Genomic DNA, 22,782 nt, shown 5'->3' with positions numbered 1-22,782 from the left:
GCTTGTCAAGATGCATGGATACTACTCAAATCACTTTTTAGTTTGACGTAGAGGTCAGTCGAAAGAGTTTTCTGGGTATGTATGTGTGTTCTGTGTGTGTGTGTGCGTGCCTTTGTACAGTATGTTTGAGATGTGCATCTGTTGGCATGCGAGTGCGCAGCCATGCGTGGATGTGTGTGTGTGTGTGTGTGTGTGTACCTCCCCCTACCTGCTGTATGAAGACTTGTGCTCCTCTGGGGCTGAGCAGCAGGATGGCTCTGCGGAGAGTGTCCCGGTAGCGGTTCAGCTCTTCTGTCCTCATGGTGGTGAAGAGGTTGGAGAACACCTTACTGATGTTCCTGTCCACCCTCTGCAGAGACACATCCATCCCCTGCCTGGACGTCGTGTCCAGGAAACCTTGCAGCCCACGGATATCTGGGGGAGGAGAAGAAAAATGTGTTGAAATCTGGAGCTCAGGGATGTCTGAAGAGAAGGAGAAGGAGGGGGGATGTTTATGAAATATGGTCACACGCAGAGTAGAGGCTCCAGCTGCAGTTCCTGCTGCGCTCAACCACAAGCCAGAGCTGGAACCATATTTGAGCTGAAGACGTTCTTGCTACCTACCCACCTAAACCAGATAATGCACTGTACTGTATCTCCTTTGTGTCTCATCAATATTTTAAGAACAGTGATCATCCATGAAACCAGCTTGTTTAGATGTACCATTCACCAAACCTTTACTTTAACAGGATTTGACATTTTCTCTTTGAGAATATAATGTATATGTGTTTGCTCCCTCCTTAGTCTTTCTCTCACTAGCATCCATTTCAACCTAAATGATGCTCTACTACATCTCTCTCACAGCTGTCAGGGTAGCTGGAGGTTTGAGACGTCAGGGGAGCTGAGCAGGAAGACAGCCTGCTTCACTCTTAGATCCCCGCCTGTCCTCGTATACCTGTCTATTAGCGGTGACAGCAAGCTTGCAGAGAGTTGTGTCTGATTGTCTGAAAGAGTTTGACGCTAACTATTTCTCTGTCTGTCTGTGTCTCTCCAGGTCCACGGGTCCCTTTTCTGGCGGAGACTGGATGTTATTGTTAAACTGTAAATGAGAATGCTTATTTGCCAACAACAAATGCTGGCATTTACAGTCCCAACAAAACTACTAATCTATATTTTCCAATTAGCCACCATTTGATTGATTTGCCAGTGATACTTCTCGATGAGCATTGTGTGGAAAATTATTCACAGTCTTAAATGTCAGATCCTGTCTTTCAAAGTCCCTGGAGACAACACTTTCTACACAGCTTGTTAAATTCCGCATTTCAAAAATACTTCCAATATCTTCCCTGCTAGTGTAGGGTCCTGGAAATATAGGACTAAATGGAGTCGAACCCAGGTCATTCAGAACATCTTAGGATCACTTTATTATCCTGCCAAGCTGAAATTCCTTCAACTCAGTAAGGAAATGAAACATGCGCCGGCACACACATGCACAGACACACACTCATACGCACACACATAGAACACACGTGTACACACACATACAGGGTAGTGGGTGTCCCAGCTGATCCTGTCCCAGAGAGCAGAGAGGTTTTAGAAGACCACTCAGAGTCCCATCATAACAAGGATAGGATCAGAGAGGAGTCTGGGAAACTAATCCTATCAAACAACCCCACAGCTTTTGTTTGTTGCCAGCAGACTAGCCAACGGGCAGCTTCTCTCTCTCTCTCTCTCTCTCTCTCTCTCTCTCTCTCTCTCTCTCTCTCTCTCTCTCTCTCTCTCTCTCTCTATCTGTCTTTTCGCTAGCCATTTCTCTCTTCAGGTCCTTGGAGCTGAGATGAGAGGCTCTTACCACCCCCCTCCCCTCCCCTCCCCACCCCTCCCCTCCCCTCCCCTCCCCTCCCCTCCCCTCCCCCCCCCCCACCCCCCTCTCTTCCTGTCCCAGCACTGATGAGTCATCCAGAGGGCTGCCCCCATGTGAGGGGTGCAGACAGATAGATCGCACCCATCCTTAACACTAACACACACACACACTGATGCATGTACTCATGCACTGACACACGCACACACACGCTGTCTGTGTGACACGAGCTCTCTGTCCCAATATAGGCTTCTGTGTGATGGCGCAGTCCACTGCCATCACTGGCAATCCAGAACCCTGGAGAGGACATGACGTGGATGTCGTCGGTTATGTCAGCTGCCCTCTAGACACACCGAATATAGAGGACCTGCGCCGCATGGCACAGGACATTCATGAAATGGTCATCAAGGCCGCTGCAGCAGGCACGTCTGCCAAGCCCCTGCCCCCGCCAGACTTCCTCTCAGTCTGGCTGAGCGCTGGGCTGTGTGAGCAGGGCTTCCAGCCTCTCCGGGTAAAAATGTTTTTAGGGGTCCATTGGTATTCTACAGAGGAACCTTGGAAATCTGGATCCACACCCATCTGTCCCACCACTCTGATTGTACATGAAATATTCATCTGTACATCATGTCAGCATGGAAAACAAACTACCAAACACAAACAAGCCTGTAGGACTTCAGGTAAACTGATAGGTCATGACAACGTGACCCCTGTGCATGGTGACGCCCCTCTTCAGACAGAGGCGAGCAGACAGCAGGGTCATCTCATTCTCCTCAGCTATGATCCACAGGTCCCTGAGCGTCACCTCATAAATAACACATTTAGAGTTTACATGTCAATTCAACTATTGTGTGTCTTGTTCATGTGTGCCATCAGAATGTAATGTTTGACCCTGACCCTAACTTCAATTGGAACTCTTCACCAAGAGATTCCACTTCCACATGCAAACAATGTGCCACTTTTCTGCTGTGTGGACTGTTTTGTTTAAGAGTCCCAAAGTACATAATACTGATGCGTATCAAAGCAAACACCAATGACAGAAGTCATCAGCCTGGGACAGCGACGCAGGATGCTGAAATTGAGAATGCTGTATATGACACTGTCCTTTGACAGCTAATTTCTCTGAAGCTTGTGCAAAGGACACCATTTAATTACCCCCAACCTCACATAGTATCCACCTCATGAATGTGTGCATATGTGTGTGCGTATGAATAAATGCATGTGTATCCCTACCTGTTCCCTCGGCTGTTAGATATGTTTTGGTATTTCTGTTTGGAAGAATAATTGAGTCCTTGCTTTAGAAGACAGATATTTCATCTGCAGGCTACTTGAAACGTGTTGTGTTGTGGATGAGAGGATTCCATATTGGGTATCCATAAAAGCACCTGTTATAACCTTTCACTGGCTGTAAGTAATGAGCAGCTAACAGACAGCAGATGGAGCACAGAGGCCGAGGGAGAGACCTCTCATGGATCAACTGTATTGGTGAAACAGGAAGTTCCAGTGTGGAAGGATCACGCTAATGCTACGGCTAAAACGACAGCAGTGCTGAATAATGCAACATACGTTAAAGAATAAATGTTCCCCCTCGATCCCACGCCATTGCTTCCCAAAGCGCTGCGCTACGGTTTAACGTTTTTACGTCCATTCTAGCTCCTAAAAGACTTCTCCCCGTTACAGTTGTGCCACTAATGACTCCAGCATCTTGCGGTTTAATTGCGCGATTGTATAATTTAACAGTGAGTTACTCCTGGTTTCGTGTTATCTGTTTGGGTCGTAAAATATTTTGTCTCTCCCCCTGATGGAGGGCCTCGCCCTCGATTTCTCGCATAGTGCCAAGGTTTAATGCAAATGGCCCCAATTGAAAAGCTACAATCTAACACGTCGCAATCAAAAATCAATAGGGACCCCTCTTCTCCATTTAAATTTTCATAACAGACACAGAGAATGAAAAACATGAAATCCTCCTTTATCACTGGCCTCTGCATTGGGCCAGTGGAGCACTGAATCAATGACCAGTTGAGGAGCTGAGCGTTAGGACACTGTAGTCCCCATCTGGACACACAGACTTTTCCACTTGATTAACAACAGTAATTGGTGCTATTATTCGGCATGGAGACAGTTTGGGTCTCTTCTCAGCAGATGCAGGTGTTCTGTCTTCTCATTCCAGAAGAGCCCAGCCTGCAGGGCTGACGTACCAGCAGACCGACTGCTGCGCAGCACTGGCTTCACTGGACAAGACATTTTAGGACAGTTCAGTCTGTTATTTTGTCATGTTTCATGGTGTTGTTCCACACTAATGGTTCCAGCGTGTGTGCGGTCAAAGGGGAAGAGGGCCTGGGGGTACGGCGGGGCGGAGGACCCCTTACCTGGAGGACACACACAACTTGCTCCTTCAGTGACCTACAGGAAGCTTGTGGGTTCGAAGCAGACCACATGAGACAGCCTCATGGAACTAACCGGATCAGATGGATTATATGGCATTTTACATTGTCACTGCCATGGATGGATGGAGAGAGAGGGTGTGTTGTGGGTTTGTGTGTGCATGTGTGCTACCATGCAAGACTGTTTGGGACTTACAGTTTGCTGTGAACCATAACTGTGTACGGGTCTATTCAACAGAGTGGCCTGGTGGTACAGTATATAGTATCTGCCAAAGCTGGCTTCGGTTCGAAAAGCTAGCGACAACGAATGTCCTGGGCTTGCCCTTTGCACTTGAGCGACGTCATTGAAAAGAATATGGCACCAGCTCTCTGCAGATACAGCAGCTATTTCTGTCACTGCCTGTTGCCCTTTCAAACCTAACAATCACTATAGTGGGAGTGGTGTGGGAGGGCAGGAGGGAGGGAGGGAGGAAGGGGATTGCAAGGGAGGGTGGGAAGAGGGGAGGATAGTGACGATTCGGGCAGCCAGCATTTGACTGCAGTAGTGGATTGAGGGTGCATATCGTGTGTGTGTGTGTATGTGTGTGACTGCGCTTAATCTGATTACAATATTACATTTAAGCAGATGTTTCTGCTTAAAGTGCTTCTTTAGAGTGAGTCACACTCTCAGTCCTCTGTTCAGTAAAATCTCCCTGTCTCTCGCATTAACTCACTCACACCATCCCTCTGAATCTCTGTTCATCTCTGTCCCTTGCACCCACAATTTTGGTCTCTCGCTCTCTCTAACTCCATCTCTCTATCTCTTTCCGGGCACCTCACAACCAGACTGTTCTCTGAGTCAGGGGCTTACAAAGGTAGCGAAAGTACCAGACAACATGAAGACAGATCGATATAGAAGGCCAAATTGCTTTAACAATAGCTAAATGTCCAGGTCTTCACAGAAAAAGGGGCTTTAGTTTGAGTTTTGTTTTTATTGATTACATATTCAAACATTAACTGTAGAGGCGATCACACAGATATGAAGGGCAAAGTCCTTTTAATGAGTTTGGGAACTGTGTGTTGTGTGTGTTTGCGTGTGTGTTTGTGTAAGATAGAAAGAGAGACATTTTGTAACAAAATCCACAAGTTACAGAAGCACAACTGGAGCTTGGACTGCATGAAATAGACTGCACTGAGAGACCCCCATCATATTAACATACATGACACTGGCAACAACACCCAAGGTCATATAGATTATAGTTGAGACACAGAACGATAAGGAGAAGCAGAGAGAGAGAGAGAGAGAGAGAGAGAGAGAGAGAGAGAGAGAGAGAGAGAAAGAGAGAGAGAGAGAGAGAGGGAGAGAGGGAGAGAGAGAGAGAGAGAGAGAGAGAGAGAGAGAGAGAGAGAGAGAGAGAGAGAGGGAGGGAGAGAGAGAGAGACTAAGAATGTGTGTATGTGTGTGTGTGTGGTGAGAGACTTTCTGTAGCATTACATTTTCTTCATCTTATTTCCCCACCTTCCGACTCCAGGGGTTGTCGGTGCAGAGGAACCCGCCCCAGGCTGGTTCTGAGAGGCACAGGCAACGTCAAGGAGGGCCTTGAAACCGCCAGCTAAGGCCCATCCATAATGCATGCTTTACAAATCAGCTGCATATCACGGGAATGTAGAGGCCGAGATCTCCATAAGTCTCCATGAGGGGAGTGTTCCCCTGCGTTCGCCCCAGGAGGGGGCTTGTGGTTGGGCCCGGGACTACTCAGCAGCAGTGTACGGTAGCACATCAGTGCTGGAGCTCTGAGGCACCAGGGTAGCTAGCCAGCTAGTGTAGCGTAGAAGAGCTGAGGCTCAGCCCGGCTTTACGTGACATGAATCTGCCAGCCAGCTACTCAGCCTTCCAATCATCCAGCCAGCCAGCCTGCTAGCCAACCAATGAGTTCGACTAGCCTGAAAAGATGTCGGTCCATCGCCGCACCATTAAGCAGATCAATGTGTGTGATGAAGACTGCCTGCCAGGAGAGTAAAGCAGAGAGAACTATGTTCAGCTTGCTGGAGTTTTCACCACTCCAGTACTGTTCTACTCTAATCCGTACCCATCCAGGAGAATAGCTGTGTTACTGTGTTAGTCAGTCCCTCTCAGTCAGGTCTCAGATGGAGTATTTAAATACACATTCGGATGCATTTCACACACCATTGGTAACTTGACTTTGACTCCTGCTGTGCGAGTATTGGCTTGTATGTTGTATGTTGGTGCATTTAAATGGCTGAGTATGTGCATGTGTGTGCGTTTGCACTTTTGTAAAGCTCTCTCTTGGAGGTCACTTTGGATAAAAGCGTCTGCTAAATGAATAAATGTAAATGTTTGCATGTGTGTGCGTGAGTGACTTGAAGTGTCTGTGAGTATGTGCGCAGCGTGTGTGTGTCTGATAAATGAGCTGTAGTACTGGCTCATTGGCCATAGCAGCAGTGGTATTAAACTTCATCACCTGGGAATGAGCCCTGACTTCATGCACGCACACACACCCACCCACGCATGCACACACACACACACACACACACACTAAAAGTCCACTGAAAACCAGTCCATGCATCAGGATACGGACCAGGAACTGGCCCACCAAACCTGCCTGTTCATGGACCCACATGTTAAATCAGGCAGACAAACAGGCAACCAGACAGACAAAACACAGAGCAGTAGTTAGTTAGTTAGCTAGTTAGTTAGTTAGCTAGTTACTCAGGCAGGCAGAGAGGCAGTTACTCAGGGAGGAAGACAGAGAGTCAGAGAGACAGGTAGAAGGAAAGCAGTCCATTAATTGTTAGAAAATAGGGATGTGTTGGTTGACTTAGAAGAAACCTGGGAGATAAATTGTACCCAAGACCATGGAAAATTGTTTGATAAACATTTTTATTACCCCTTTGATAACCATATTTCTCTCTCAGGCTTGAATGAGCAGGCATGATGACATGACAAGAGAATTAGGGTTGAAAAATGACTCCTGCTCCTAAGATATCAGAGTTATCTACGGCAACCAGAGATGCGTGGCTTCTATAGTGAGGATGGATGCAGATGGTGTTTGTTTAATGTGAGTATTGCTTGAATCCCATATACTGTGAGGTCCTGTACCAGTTAAATTACAGGCTAAATACATATATCAGTAATTTACGCTCAAGTCACAAACATGCTGAAAGGCCTATTGTCTCTTGTCTAATACTACTATAGTGATAGCCAAAGTACATCCTCTTTCAACTAGAAGTGAAAGATTAGAAACTAATGTAAATACCACGAATTGTGTTCGATATCATAAAAAAATTTGATGTTTGTGGAAGTTCAGAGGTGACGATGGAGAGTGCTCTCTCCCCTGACAGATGTCAGATGAAATTGGGCTGCTGCAGTTCCCCAGACAGGATCGGCCCACAGTCATCAAAGGCAAACAGTTGGAGGATAAAGAGAGAGAGAGAGAGATGGAGAAAGAGAGCGACAGAGACAGAGAGAGAGAGAGAGAGAGAGAGAGAGGCCACAGCTTCTACTGTGACAAGTCCTGCTCTCCAAGACTTCACTGGCCCAACTCATTCCAGGATCGAACGCTGAGAGAGAGACGACTTCAGAAAAGAGAGAGAGGGTGCTTTGCAGATAGAGTGGAATGTGGGGAGTGAGAGAGGAAAAGGGAGAAAGAGAGAAAGAGAGACAGAGAGAGAGAGAGAGAGAGAGAGAGAGAGAGAGAGAGAGAGAGAGAGAGAGAGAGAGAGAGAGAGAGAGAGAGAGAAGGGCGGTAAGCAAAGGGAAGGAGATGAAAGGAAGACCGACATGGAGATAGTGGAGGGAGACAGAGATATGGAGGGGTGGAGACGGGAGACCGCAACAGAGGAAGGGATGGAGAGAAGGGAAATAGAGAGAGAAATGATAAAAGAGAAGAGGGTCATGGATAGAGATGGGGGGGGGAGAAGGAGAACTGCTCACAGAATCACTCTGATCTGTCTGCCTCCTTTATCCTCCTCTGTTCCCATCCAGCGATCTCTCTCTCTCTTTGTGTCTCTTTCACTCTGTCCACCTCTGCATTGCTGCCACACAATGTTTTGGGTTGAGTTTCTGAAGGACGTATCTATTCTAAGTTTTCTCCTCTTCCTGGTCTCTTCACATGACAGCAAAGCCTTCCTGCCTTACAGTGATTATAACGAGAGGTGCACATCTACGATTCTCCTCTATCTTCACTACAAACACTATAAACACTACTGCTTCTGTACATTGTCCAGTATGTGCCCAGTAGGCTATTAATCACAGTTAAATCCAAATGTATCGATGCATTTAAAAACGGTAAATGTCACCAAGCTAAGCTTAATGAAGTCTCCAGATGTTTTCTGAATAGTTTCATTACTAAATATAAAGATGCATTGCATCTACGGGGTACCCAGTAAATCAGAAGCTGTCGCTGTAGCACTGTGTTTCCATGCTATGGAAGACCAGCACTCCAAAGGATGAGCTCTCCACCAGAGGAGGTCCCTGGAGAGACAACATGGCAGCCTTCTAGAGTCCCCTCTGGGCTCTGACCGGGGCATAGCCATACCCCGTCACCTGTCCACAGCTCTCATGTCAGAGGTCTGCCTCCGTGCTTGTGTGTGTGTGTGTGTGTGTGAGTCTCAGTCACTGAGGGACACAGTGTGACGTCCCTGTGGCTCAGGGGTTAGAGTGGTGACAGTGACCCCTTGGAGGAGTGAAAGGACAGCCAGGTATGTGTGTGTGTGTGAGTGTGTGTGTGTTTGTGACAGAGCTCCCTGGGCCATAGTGCCTGTCCATTAGGGGTGTGACAGTGCCCAGGATGGAATGAGGCTGGGAAGGCAGGCAGGTTGCATGTCCCCTCCACAGGACTGTAGACACAGCAGACAGGCTCGGGATTCAGACCGATGAGACACTGATAACACCCAACCACCCACAGGGGAACTGTCTCACCAAGATAGGCTCTGCAACAGCCTTAAACAGAGCCAGAGGCAGCAGGCCACACATGCACACACATGCATCCATATACTAGGTGAGTCCGAATCTCCAAATGATTGTTCTTCTGAGTCTGATTGTCTGACTGATTCGCCTTTTCCCGATGCGAAGGTGTGGAGGTCAGATAGCAGCAGGGATGGTGAAGGGAACACAGGAAGTGTTTTGACAGCCATGCAGGAGTAGGTTAGAGGCCCCTCTCACCCAGCGTCGCCTCTAAGACAAGCCTTGGATCATGCAACACTATCTCGTGTTACAGAATGACCAGGTGATAATCACCCGGTGATAGGAGCAGTAAGGACGGAGAGACCAGTTGTGGGAGAATATAAACCACCCTGTTCCCTTTTCGTGTGCCTGTTCTCTTCTCCCCTATTGGTCACTTTTTTCCCCATCAACACTCTGGTGTTTTGGGTTCACCCAGAGTCGAGTACATTTGTTTACATTTACATTTTGTCATTTTGTTTAAATCATCATTGTTTAAAAAGGCCATGGTCAGTTGTTCAAACAGACTCCAGACTTTGTGAACGCGACGTCTTCCTCTTAGATATCCGTGAGACCTGAGAACGTTGGATCTATGTCGCCTTTGATTCCCACAGCTGGGAGACTTGTCTCACAGCTGCCAACGTCTCTGTGCCTGTGACATCAAAGGAGCTCGCACAACATTAACAACGGTCCCAGATAGAACGCAAAAAAGAAACACTGATATGCCGTTGCTCACAGACTCGCTTCAAAACACAGGCTCCTCGTCTCTCTCCGATTGCAGAGCACGGGGAAGGATTCACAGTGTATCACGTCGAACAGGAATAACTCCTGTCATCCGAGGAGGTCAAGATGGACACCCAGGCAGCCATGTTAGAGGCTGAGGCAGGAGGCCAGTGTGATGCCTATATTGTGGCTATGACTATGTTATCGGGTATAGGTTTAATAAATGTTTCCATACAAAATGTACACATTGTCTGTCTTTGAATTCAGTTTGAGATGAACAGGAAGTAAGCGGATGAGGAGGCGGAGTTAGGAAGAGGAAGAAATATTGGTCTGTGGGTGGCTGTTGATGAAGGCTCTATATTTAGCCAGGATATTTTGAAGGAGGGATGGAGGGATAAAGAGATGAGGGCAACGAGGAGCCCCTCAACCCTGTCATCTCACCCTGGAGAGGATGCAACAATTATATGTCTGGGTCGCCATCATCTCAATGGTGCTCCTGGATAATGATTCCAGGGCGCAGTCATCAGCTGCCTCGTATATGTCTTGCTAAGACAGCGCGAGCACAGAGGACGCTCAGTGAGTTTTCAGTCCTAAGTGTCCCCACAAGAGATATACTGAGATATGAACAAAGATACACCTAGATATACTGGACTTGTTACTGGAATGTTATGATTATATGACCGTCAAGGTTGGTTTATAGTCATTAAAATACAATTACCAACAGTCAAGTTCTTGTTGTTTCATCAAAAAGTACAAAGATAAAGACGACACGATGCAACAAAGCACTGCACATTTGCGTCAATACTGTTCTGCCCGTTTGCCATTCCGTCCAAACCAGTGTGCCACAGGGAAATCATTTATTTTTCTCTCAAAAAACAGTGGTGAAGGATGATAGCAATGCAGCTAACACCAATATGCTAAGATCCAAACAACACCACCTCACACATTGACTCCTGCAGTGACAATGTGGCATCATCTGTAATAACGTACACTGAGACAAGCACAAAAGGACATGACTCTAGTGAAATCTGCCTAATTGAGATTGTGTTCAGTGAAGATGAGCCGCAAAGGCTAACAGCCTCCCAAGGGCATGTTCACACATTTCAATATGGTTTTGCCAAGTAAATATGACATCAAATCACAGCTACAGCCGATGACACTGACCTAAGTTTACATAAATGTAGTATTGAAACTACACTGAGTAGCAGACTACATGTATAAGTACTGCTCCCTGCACTCCAGACTTAACTTCAAAATAATGTCTCATGGTGAAGAGAGCATGTTAATGTCTCAGGGGTTTCATTTAGAATTACCCATGGTGCTGTAACAGGAAGGTAAGACCATCATGAGAAAATTAAATGCACTCCTTAGATTCAGTATCACAAGCCTTTGCTGGAGCGATGGAGGGGGCTCTAAAGGGTAATGCCACCTAGTTGCCACAATGAGACAGAAAGGTCAGCTTGAATTAAAGGTGCACTCAAAGAAAAGGAATGAGAACATTAGATTTTCTGGGTAGGTCTTTTGTCTAGAAACCAGCACTAATCCACATAGGAGACATTTGGATAATATGCTTCCAAAAACGTAAAGTTAGAAGATGGATATCATTTAAGAATATATCATTAGCCCATGTCTGAAACAAACAATACATTTGAGAACATTGGGATTGTTTTTTTATCTCCTTGTGTATTAGGTTTAGACTGATATTCCTCTGTTTGATGACAACAGAGAGATGTACCGTGACCTTATGCAGAGGCCGCAGAAGAAAGATCGAAAGAGACCAGACAGTTGATGTGAGAGTGGAACACCACAACGAGACAGTTGTTGTTTGGAACCAACAGTACATTACAACATCACGGGTCACTTTCAGATGAGGAGAGATGCTTTTTCAGATCAGATCTTATTTGGGAAGTCAAAAGGCTCTCTGTATCAGTGAGTCTGTCACCATGAAACTGCGCTCAGTCCAGTTCGAGACATGGGTGAAAGCAGAATCTCCTTCCTTCATTGCTCCACACAGCAGTGTTGCACTGCTCAGGCTCATGGTCCTCTAAAAGGGACCATGTGACTAGAGCTTTGGTGAGCTGTTCCTGACTGAACCCTCCTGTCAGACGAGTCTTGATCTCAGTGCCCCGGCTCAACTCAAGCACATCAGATCTCATGGGCTCAGAGCATGAAACGACAGTGGCCTAAAAGGCTCAAACAAGATCTACAGTATGTATGGGTGATGAGATGACTCAGATTGTGACTGCATTCCTATAAATAGAGTTTAGGGGGAGCTGTGATAGGAGATTAGGAAAAGGGGGTGGGGGGAAAGTTCAATGTGGTCAACCCATGTCATCAGAAATAATAGCCCTCAAAAATCTGAACATCATACAGAGCAAGACAGATTCAAACATTCCTGCACACATAAGTACAAAGACCAGTTGTATCGGGGGCAGGTACTCTATCCTTTTGCCGACTCAATCGTTCAAAGTAGAATAGCATTAATTCCCCTACAAGGTGGCGGCTTGATTTCTCCTGCTACACTAACGTAGGCTAGTCTCATGGTCAGCCCTGCACTCCTAAACATCAGATCTAGTTGAGGAGCCTGGGGGCTAGGCTAATCAGAGCAGTGTTTGGGTGCCAGATGCTAACATTAGCCCCAATCTGTTGAAGACCAGAAATAGGTGAAGGCGTAGGGATACATATTGTCAATTTGATTAATGAGCTAAAAATCAATAAATATATAACATTCCATAAACGTTGACAAACCTGCCTCGCCAATTCTCTTTCAAAGCAGAAAAAACATTTTGGGCTTATAGGAGGTCATGCATCACATAAACTCTACTTATGAATGTAGGCTTACTAGTCATGTGTAGCAAGGTCATATTGCCAACTGTTCATTGAGAATTTGGATTGTTGAGTGCCAAGTCTGTAGCTCAACACTTATGTAATTGGTAAAAAAAACTTTGACTCATAACAGATGGTTCACAATGTGAGCATTGTGTCAAAACCTCTCAAAATGTATTTCTTTTCTTTTTTTTTTGCTCCAAGAAAGTCTCATCATAAATGAGAATGAGAAATAGAAGCTTTGAGCTGGCTGTATACAACAGTAATGGCCTGAGACATAATTTTAAGTCATTGCAATGGAAGATATTGGTTTCCTTCCATTCTTTAACTGAGCTCCAATTATTCCAGGCCATCACTACTAATGTTCAATAGAACCATGAGGCACAGCCGTTTACACCTCCACCTCACAGTAAACCATCAGGCCACACCTCCACCTCACAGTCAACCATCAGGCCACACCTCCACCTCACAGTCAACCATCAGGCCACACCTCCACCTCACAGTCAACCATCAGGCTACACCTCCACCTCACACTCAACCATCAGGCCACACCTCCACCTCACAGTCAACCATCAGGCCACACCTCCACCTCACAGTCAACCATCAGGCCACACCTCCACCTCACAGTCAACCATCAGGCCACACCTCCAAAAAACTGTCAGCCAATGCCAGAGACAATGACTAAGCTCTGCATTTCAAAGCTCTATGAGGCTAAATTTCCCCTTTGACTTCATACACGACTCAATAAATAAAAAGTAAATTCTCAAAAAAGTACAATTTAAACTTTTAAAATAATCTTTTTTAACCTCTCAAAATGTATTTCTTTTCTTTTTTTTTTGCTCCAAGAAAGTCTCATCATAAATGAGAATGAGAAATAGAAGCTTTGAGCTGGCTTGTATACAACAGTAATGGCCTGAGACATAATTTTAAGTCATTGCAATGGAAGATATTGGTTTCCTTCCATTCTTTAACTGAGCTCCAATTATTCCAGGCCATCACTACTAATGTTCAATAGAACCATGAGGCACAGCCGTTTACACCTCCACCTCACAGTAAACCATCAGGCCACACCTCCACCTCACAGTCAACCATCAGGCCACACCTCCACCTCACAGTCAACCATCAGGCCACACCTCCACCTCACAGTCAACCATCAGGCCACACCTCCACCTCACAGTCAACCATCAGGCCACACCTCCAAAAAACTGTCAGCCAATGCCAGAGACAATGACTAAGCTCTGCATTTCAAAGCTCTATGAGGCTAAATTTCCCCTGTGACTTCATACACGACTCAATGAATAAAAAAGTAAATTCTCAAAAAAGTACAATTTAAACTTTTAAAATAATCTTTTTTATTATAAGTTCAACTTGATGATTTCAAGTTAAAAACATAAGAAAAAAAGTGTTTATGTTACTAGCATGGACACAAAGCTGTTTGCTGCATAGGAAAGGCCATTGTTACTGTGATCTTGACAGTGTGGGACCATTAGCAATATGTGAAACATACAAGGTCAGAACCGGTACTTTACAACACTCTCATTTCCTCTGACATCTCCTTCCTACCACTTATGTACTCGTTACGGTGATACAAGTTAGAGTCGGCCTCAACAGCAAGAGAGGGAGAGACAGTGAGTGGGAGAGAAAGAGAGAAAGAGAGAGAGAGAGAGGTGTAGATTGTCACAGTCCATACAAGTAAACCATAAAGGGGTGACAACACCTTGCATTCACACATGCACACACACACACACACACAAACACAGCAAGTGAGGCCCATTAGCAAGGCAACACCCTGCATTCATTCTTTGAATTTCACTTCATTTTCTTGCTGAACAATCCTCACTGTTGGCCAGTGGAGCAGTTACAGTGACTCACCATGGTCTTAATAGAAACTGAGGGTCCCGCGGGCCCCTGTGGGGCGCTATGACACCAAGGAGCACTGCTGTGGGATGAGATGGCCCAGAACAAGGCATTGTTTCTCCTGTGTGCCTGTGTACAGTACAGCACAGTAGTGAACAGTGGGGGATCAGATGGCTCAGCGGTTAGGGAATCGGGCTACCAATGAGAAGGTTGCCGGTTTGATTCTGGCCGTGCAAAATTATGTTGTGCAAGGCACTTCACCCTACTTGCCCCGGGGGAATGTCCTTGTACTTACTGTAGGTCGCTCTGGATAAGAGCGTCTGCTTAATGACAAAATGTAATGTAAACGTAACAGTGAATCTCAGTGTTTTGCATGAGAAGACAAGGTTAATTTTACTTTCTCTGCAAGGGCAATGTACTTTTGGAGTCAGGGAGTTTTTTGTTGTTGTTGCTCCAGTCATGTGATCCTTCTTCTGGCTAGGGCTCAATGGAGACCATCAAACTGTGACCCACAGGGACTGAGGGGATGAGAGGGAGAGCAAAACAAGGAAAGAGAGAAAGTGAGAGACATATAGAAAGACACAGAGAAAGAGAGAGGCAGGAGATTGAGATAAAGATAAATAAAATTAAAAAAAACAGGAGAGAAGAAGAAATAGGGGGATATAGGAAGGGAACAATCACAAAGACCATCCATCACATGGACTAGCAAGTTTGAAGCAATACCAACTCTAGAAGCATAACCAACGGCAGTGGTAAAAATAAACAATTGGGAAATACAACCTCGGGCAAATATATTCAATAACCCACAGCCGTTTACACAGGCAAATCGCTGTAATTCTTTTCAATGCAGACAGGTATATATTGTTACATGAGTATGACATTCCTTGGGGACACCTTTATCTGACTTTACTTCCCTCCCTCCTTCCCTGGTTCCTCCCTCCTTCCCTGGTTCCTCCCTTCCCTCCCTCTCTCCTTCTCTGCCTCCCTGCTTTTCTGCCTCTTCCCCTGCCTCACTGCCTGCCTGTCCTTTACTCCAAACCCATATTCTACCTTGAGAGCCAATCACAGTTGCTCCAACCAGTTGTGGGCTTACAAGGTGTGCTAGGAAGCATGCATGACTGACCAGCAAGTAAATATCCACCCTTTTTCCAGGCATCAGCCCTATTTGACATTCACTTCATTTGGCTCACTCGAAAGCTCTTGCAATCCTCCATCAAACTCCCTCCACCTACTGGAGAAAAGCTGCCGGCCTTCCAGTCCTCCAGCATACGAGCAGAGTGCATGTTAAACTCACACTATGCTTTCATCACCTTATTTATCTACAGACAATTTATCTCGGTAAACCTCTCGGTGGATTTCTCCTCATTTCCGCAGCCCCTTTTCCTCCTCAATCTCATCTTTACATAAACAGCATCCCCACTCCCGGGGGAGTTGCCAGTCCGCCCTCACCCCTATATTGGAATTACTGCTCGGCGCCATGGAAACACACCTTCTGCGTCAGCCAATTGGCTTAGATGAAGCGCAAAAGCACGTACATGGTGATTTATGGTCTGGGTTAGGTGTGTGGAGGATCCAGGGGAGGATGACTTCACAGTCTTCCATTTGGTGACTTCCAAGATGAGAGGAAGAAGGAATGCGAGAAAAAGAGATGGAGAAAGATGGAGAGGCAGATGAATGGCGAGAGAAACAGACATAGAACGCTCTGTGCCTCCTAATAAGTGTTTGGTGTAATACCTTGTCTCATTACAAAGCCTCGGGAAAGAGAACAAATGGAGACCATCCCTCCTTTGTTTCTCTTCTTCTCTCTAACCCTTTCTCTTCCCACTCCTCTGCTTGCTTTGCCCCTCTTCCGCTTATTGCACTCCCCCCTCTCTGTCCTCCGACCCCGCCCCCCCCCCTCCCCTCCTCTCTTCTACCTTCACTCAGGTGGGAGCCACCTCACTGTCAGAGCAGTGTGTGGACCCACACCAGTGGCCTGGCTTCCAGCGCACTGAATATTAAGGTCTTTTACTCCCTTTCCTGTTTTCTCCCCTTCTTAATCTCTCTCAAAACCTATGCCCTATAATGATTACATTTACTGTCAAAGCAAAAATGTTTACTGACAGAATACTACAGATGATGCACTGTTGTTTTTCCTGAGGGATTGACAGCTGTGTCTTCTCTAGATTGTACGAGCAAACAAACATGAGACACAGGGCTACAGACTTGGTAAACGGCAGGAAATTGCTTTACTCAGTTCTTGTAGGGAGTCCAGACCATCACGCACACACACACAAGCACACACATAGACACATACATACAAACAGTTAATGAAGACAAATGTCAAAGTGTCTTTTGCTCCCAGTCTCATTTCTGTGGATGGCGCAGACAGAACATGGACTGGCTGCACACACACACACACACACACATACACCTACACATACATACATACACACACACACACACACACACACACACACACACACACACACACACACACACACACACACACACACACACATACACACATGCACACACACACACATAACCAGTGTCGTCACCCACCCAGAGGTCCAGCCAGTTCCACACTAAGCTTTCATATCGTATCACATCATATTCCATCATCCGTGAGGCTGAAACCAAGCTGCTAAACATCACAGCCTCTAGATAGCACTGACAGCAGGATGGAGAGAGGAGAGATGGAGGGGAGAGATAGGGCAAACCCGAGCAACAGAGCAGGGCTCTTTGGAATGTGAGACAGAATGAGAGAGAGAGACAGGGAGAGAAATACAAAGAAAGAGTGAAAGAGCAATGACAAAGAAAGTGCGAAAGAGAGGAACAGAAAGAAAAAAAAAAACGTAAAAAAGACAGACAAAAAAACACAATGACAGGAAAAGACATAGAGAAAGATAAGGAAAGACAATGGGAGAGAACTTGAATGCTGAGGTCATGGCTGTTGTGATAACGCAGCTCAGCTTTGGTTCACTGCATGGTGAGTGACAGAGACACAATCGTTCCAATTCCACATTTCAAATCATCTAAACCACAGCTCTTAGCCACAGCTACGGCAACACAAAGGATGGGGGCGTGATTCAATTGTTGTTTCTTTTTGGTCATTTTTCCCTTTTCTCTTCCATTCCAATTTATTTCTCTGTCAATTTCTTTCACTCTCTTCTTTCACCTTCCACACTCTATGTATACCTTCCCTCTTCCACGTCCTCCGTCTCTCTCCCACCTGGTTTCTCGCTTTTCATTCTCACTCTTAAAACATCTCCTACTCCTTTCTCTCTCTCAGAAACACAAGTGAGGGATGAGAGAGTGAGTGGGGGTGCGAGAAACAAATTCATTATTACTCGGCCCACAGTCTCCGCCCTCTCTTACTCCTTCTCTCCGAGCACCAGCCAATTAGGAGGCGTAATGAGGGCTGACATCAAAGCGACGCCAAGATAGACAGGAAGTGGAAAGGAAGTGGAAGGAGACAAAACACAACAGCTGCAGGTGTCCGGACAATATAGCCACCATCAAGGCCTTCATTAGGGACATCAAACTGCAACCATGAAGCACTGGGAGACTGAAAGAGAAGGATTCCTTTCAGGAGCCAGCCGGGCAACTCTCCTGATTGCCTTCTGTGAAGCTTGTTCACCGTCGAACGCCAGGCTAGGTAAACTGCATTCACGGCCGTCTGAATGGATAGCGGTAGCACGGAACATGAGTCAAATCGGCCCCTCTGTTTTACCCAGCACCCTGGCTTTGAAAATCAAAGAAGAAACGTGGACTTTTTGTTGGGGTTTCGTAAGTCCCACGCAGCTGTCGTGGGCTCCGTCGTAGGACTGCTAATGCACTGAGACAGGCGGGGTGGCAGGCTTGTAGCTGAGGATGATGCATATCGGGTTGATAGGAGCCCTGGGGAGGTCAGCGTGGGGCTGGAGAGCGGGCCCAGCCACAGCCAGGCAGACGGAGGCAGGGGCCTCCTCCCCTCCCAGCCTGCTCCCTGCAAGCAGGCTGGAGGAAGCCGGGCTAAACGAAGCATTGTTTAACCTTTTGTCTCCGTTAATGCAGTCTTAAATATGTATGAGCTGCCATCGTAAGATTTTCTAGTGGATTCTCAGAATAGCCTAATTCCCATCAAGAACGCGTCACAATGGGAACTGGGGGCACGCCATGGATATGCATCCCTATCGAGTGTGATGCATTCATGCACATGTAATAAGGTGGGAATTACTGACAGTTTTCATAAACTGCTGGCAGTAAAAATGACAGTCCGTTATTGGACAAATTTAGAACTCTCTCTCTTTCCCTCTCTCTCTCTCTCTGTCTGTCTCTCTCTCTCTCTCTCCCTCGAAATCTCTATCTCCCTCTCTCTCTCTCTTTCTCTCTCTCTCTCTTTCTCTCTCTCTTTAGTTGATATCCTCGTAAGGTCGGAGATGATAGGCTACATCACTGGTTAGATTATTCACCCATAAACACAAACACACACAAAGCATACAGTGTACACTCACGGACAGACACACACCACACGAACAGACACACACACAAAGGAAAACCCTAAAACACACTCCCACAGAAGCTGCGACAGGAACCCATCTTTTGTCTCATCTACTATTGATAATCCTCCTCTGTTTACAGTCCCCCCCCATCCCTCCACCCCTCCATCCCTCCTGCCTCCTGCCTCCCTCGTCTCCCAGGCCCTTCACATCTCCTCCAGGGATCCAGTGACACATACATTACCATAATCTTCGGATGATCAAACCTCTGCCCCCATGTCAGGGTGTGGCTCCTGCGTCGGCTCAGAGTGGGCGCGCTAATCTGACAGGCGCAGGGAGGCCGCCGCTATCGCTTTGAAGCTCACCAGTGTAACTGGAGGATCATTCCGCTACTCTGATGTCACCGTAGGCCATCACTGAGCAGATAACCAAGGAGCCATGCACCCAACAGGGAGTGATCATGACTCAGCGCTATATAAACCAGTCGCCCCCATCAAAGCATTATGGTGGATTTAGTGAACACCATAGTTCAAGTAAGGCCTCCCACTGAGTTTCTTCCCCCTGCCACCCTCCACCATCCCCCCTTCTTGTTTTGGCTCTTCTGCCATCCTCCCCCTCTCTCCTTGATCTCCTTCCTTCCAACGCGCTGTTCGAAACCCTAAACGACGCCTGTTTGTTATCAGGACACACTCAGGGTATGGAATCATGCAAGCAAGTGAACAAGCTTGCCTGTGCTAGGCTGCTGAAGATCTACCTAGATGGAAAGGTATTGATAAAATATCATTTGTTAAGAGCATGACTGTCAGCAGATTAGAAGTTTAGGGTTGGAGGGTGTTTGTCGGTAGGGTGTAAATCTGTCTGGAGGGGCGGAACGTGGAGGTCATATCATTCTGTATTCATATAGGGGCTGTCTAGATAATATCATAACTCAGTTGGAGGGACATGCTGAAATTCAGTTTCTGCTTGAAGGGTTCCTGGGTAGTGACTCAGCTAAATTTGGGACCAAAAAAGAAGATGTTCCTCTCCTCTCCTCTACCATTAATGGAATCTCCACAGTGCCTGTTACAGTTTGTGTTTATTTATAGAGAAGCTGGCAGTAATGCAACAAGCAGTGGGCATAAAGAGATGCAAAGCCAACCACGTCAGCTCTCAGTATCTGCCCAGTGATTTATACATGCGGATACAGGAAACACTAAATGTAATGAAACGACTGCAGACAAGTCTCTAGACATTAGGAAAAGCGTATGTGTAAACAAATATTAATAAGTTAATTACAGAAATAGGGGGCAGGGTTGGTTGACAATGTATCAGGTCAAACACAGTCAGTGTTTTAGAGCCTGTCATAAAATCATCTCCTGATGATTATTCTGCAGAATGATTCAGCAGAAGATGTGTGACCTATACAGGAAGTAAATCTGTATAAGCCTGTGGATGAGCAACAAAGTCACTTAAGGCTATGCGCTAACCAATGCTAACTCCCTTGTTTAAATCCTATATGACAAACAAGGCTAACCTCTGACTCTACTTGTCCACAAGAGTGAGTGTAGCTGTGGACGGCTCTGCTGACTCAGAAAACACACACACACACAGACACACAGAAACACATACGCACACACTTAAACCCATTCCGAGATCATTGTAATAGAGGCAGGCATGAACACTAAGAGGCAGATAGCAAGGCTGAAGCTCCTGCTGCTTGTCCTGAAGTCTGACTGCTAGGCTGAGTGAGTCCCACTATCTAGAACACTCAAAGACATCAATAGAGTCCTGCATGGAACAACACATGCTGCACCGTAGGCTACATGTGCTTCTGTATTATGTGTGTGCACAGCATATGTGTGTGTGTGTGTGTGTGTGCACATCATATGTGTGTGTGTGTGTATGCACAGCATATGTGTGTGTGTGTGTGCTTTTCAACAAGTCAAACATTCCTTCCAGCCAACAGGTGCATCTGATTTGGTGCTGACGAAAACACAACTTCCCAGAGTGCTCTGCAGCTCTGCAGCTAGCGTACAGAGCCAGCTGATCCACCATGCGGTCATCCATGCGGCCACGGGGAGTCCATCTTTCATGTGGCGGTTCTGCTGTTTCATGCTCAGCCTAGCAGCTGAGGACACCGCTCTGGGTGACAGCTGGAGCGGATCAATGCAGTAGGCAAATCAATCCCATTCACTGGAGATGGAGCTGTTGTTTGTCTTTGTGTGCTCCATTCCGACACTTTACCTCCACACCTCTTTTGTTTTCTTTTCACGTCTCCTCTTTCGTCCTCCTGTTTCCTTCCACACTTCTTCGGTTACTTTTGTTCCCGACTCTCAGAACAATGTGTTCATTCATTCATTCATTCACTCGTCCATTCAGGCATATATCCTCTTCATTCATTGCGTCCATTGCTATTCAGTAAGTCCTGTGCTTTGAATAACCAATGAAAGGTCGACCTCTTTGAGGTTGTGATGAAGGCAGTCCTTTTGGGATGAGTGACCAAAGTTCAAATCAGACACTGTCTACAGTGTTTGTGGGGATGACTAAAACCCAAAACGGCTATTCCGTCATTCAAACAGCATACGTGCTGAAAACGTCCTGTGTCAGAGGGACTTGCCCTTTCCTCCTCTTGTCAGCCTGCCAGAAGGGGGGGAACTGTCTGTGTTTTATGGAGCAGAACATGATTTCCATGAGGAGGTGACGGAGAAAGAAAAAGAGAAATACTTTGAGAGGAGAGGCAGAAATGTGTGTGCTTGTGTATGTGTGACAAAGAGAGAGAAGTGAAGAAAGTTTATGTTTAAAAGGAATAGTGACAGAGACAAAGAGGGAAAGAGAGATAGAGGGAGAGTTACTGAGAGAGAGACTGAGAGAGGAAAGGTGAAATGAAGCATGGAGATGGGGGATGAGTGGAACAGAGAAAGCAAGGAATGGGAGGGATTTGAAGCAGACAGAGCAGATATAAGAGGAGGGGGACGGGGGAGAAGGGAAGAGAAGAGGAGAGGAAACGAGGGAAGGGATGAGAGGATGGGAGCAGAGCAAAAGAAGCGGGCGCTCAGGAAGATGGGAGGAGAGCCAGCGAGAGAGGAGAGGAAACAAGGCAATCCAAGGTCTCTCCTTAATCATCATCACTCTGATGGTGTCACAGGCCCGCGCCAGCCTGCTCCAGACCCTCGCCAGGCCTGCTTCATACACACACCAGGGCCACACAGCCAGGCTCACCCTCCAAGGACCCGGTCCCATCTGCTAGCAATAAACTCACACAAAGACCCTAATGTGAATAAATGGGCCTTTTCCATCGCGGCCATTTTAATCCCTTGCTCATCAAAGAGGGGCGAGAAATAGAGAAGAACATCAACCATGTTGATGTTCTTCTCTGATGTTGATGTGAAACAGCTCAAGCTGTTTCACATGCTTGAGCTTGCGCGTGTGTGTGTGTGTGTGTGTGTGTGTGTGTGGGGGGGGGGGGGGTAGATTGTTTTCTACAAGTGTATCTTGTGAGTGAGCGTAATGTTGGATGCTGTGTGTGGTGTATGGGTGTGTATGTGTGTATTTGGAGTTTGAGTCTGACTTGAGTGCATTTGGTTCTAATTGATCGGTGAGTCATCTAACAGACCACTTCTCCTGCTCCTTCTCTACTAATACAGGTACACGAACCCTCCAGGTAGCACTTTGTCATGCACATAGTTCAAAATGCAAGACAAATGCAATTTGAGTCTGTATGTGGGAGTCAGGTGGCTGAGCGGTTAGGGAAGCGGGCTAGTAATCAGAAGG

General features: G+C 46.4%; 1 protein-coding gene across 1 annotated transcript in view; it reads right to left on the bottom strand.

The window, feature by feature from the left end:
* grid1b (glutamate receptor, ionotropic, delta 1b) overlaps positions 1-22,782 on the bottom strand; it is a 169,839-nt gene that overhangs the window by 64,093 nt on the left and 82,964 nt on the right. Inside the window, exon 4 of the mRNA XM_067245072.1 lies at positions 209-414. Coding sequence (XP_067101173.1) covers positions 209-414 — 206 coding nt within the window. The remainder of the gene's footprint in view (positions 1-208; positions 415-22,782) is intronic.

The sequence above is a fragment of the Osmerus mordax genome, chromosome 10 (genome assembly GCF_038355195.1).
Source record: "Osmerus mordax isolate fOsmMor3 chromosome 10, fOsmMor3.pri, whole genome shotgun sequence".
Lineage (NCBI taxonomy): Eukaryota > Metazoa > Chordata > Actinopteri > Osmeriformes > Osmeridae > Osmerus > Osmerus mordax.
Note: the sequence above shows the minus strand (reverse complement) of the source record. Positions and strands in the feature narration are given on the sequence as shown.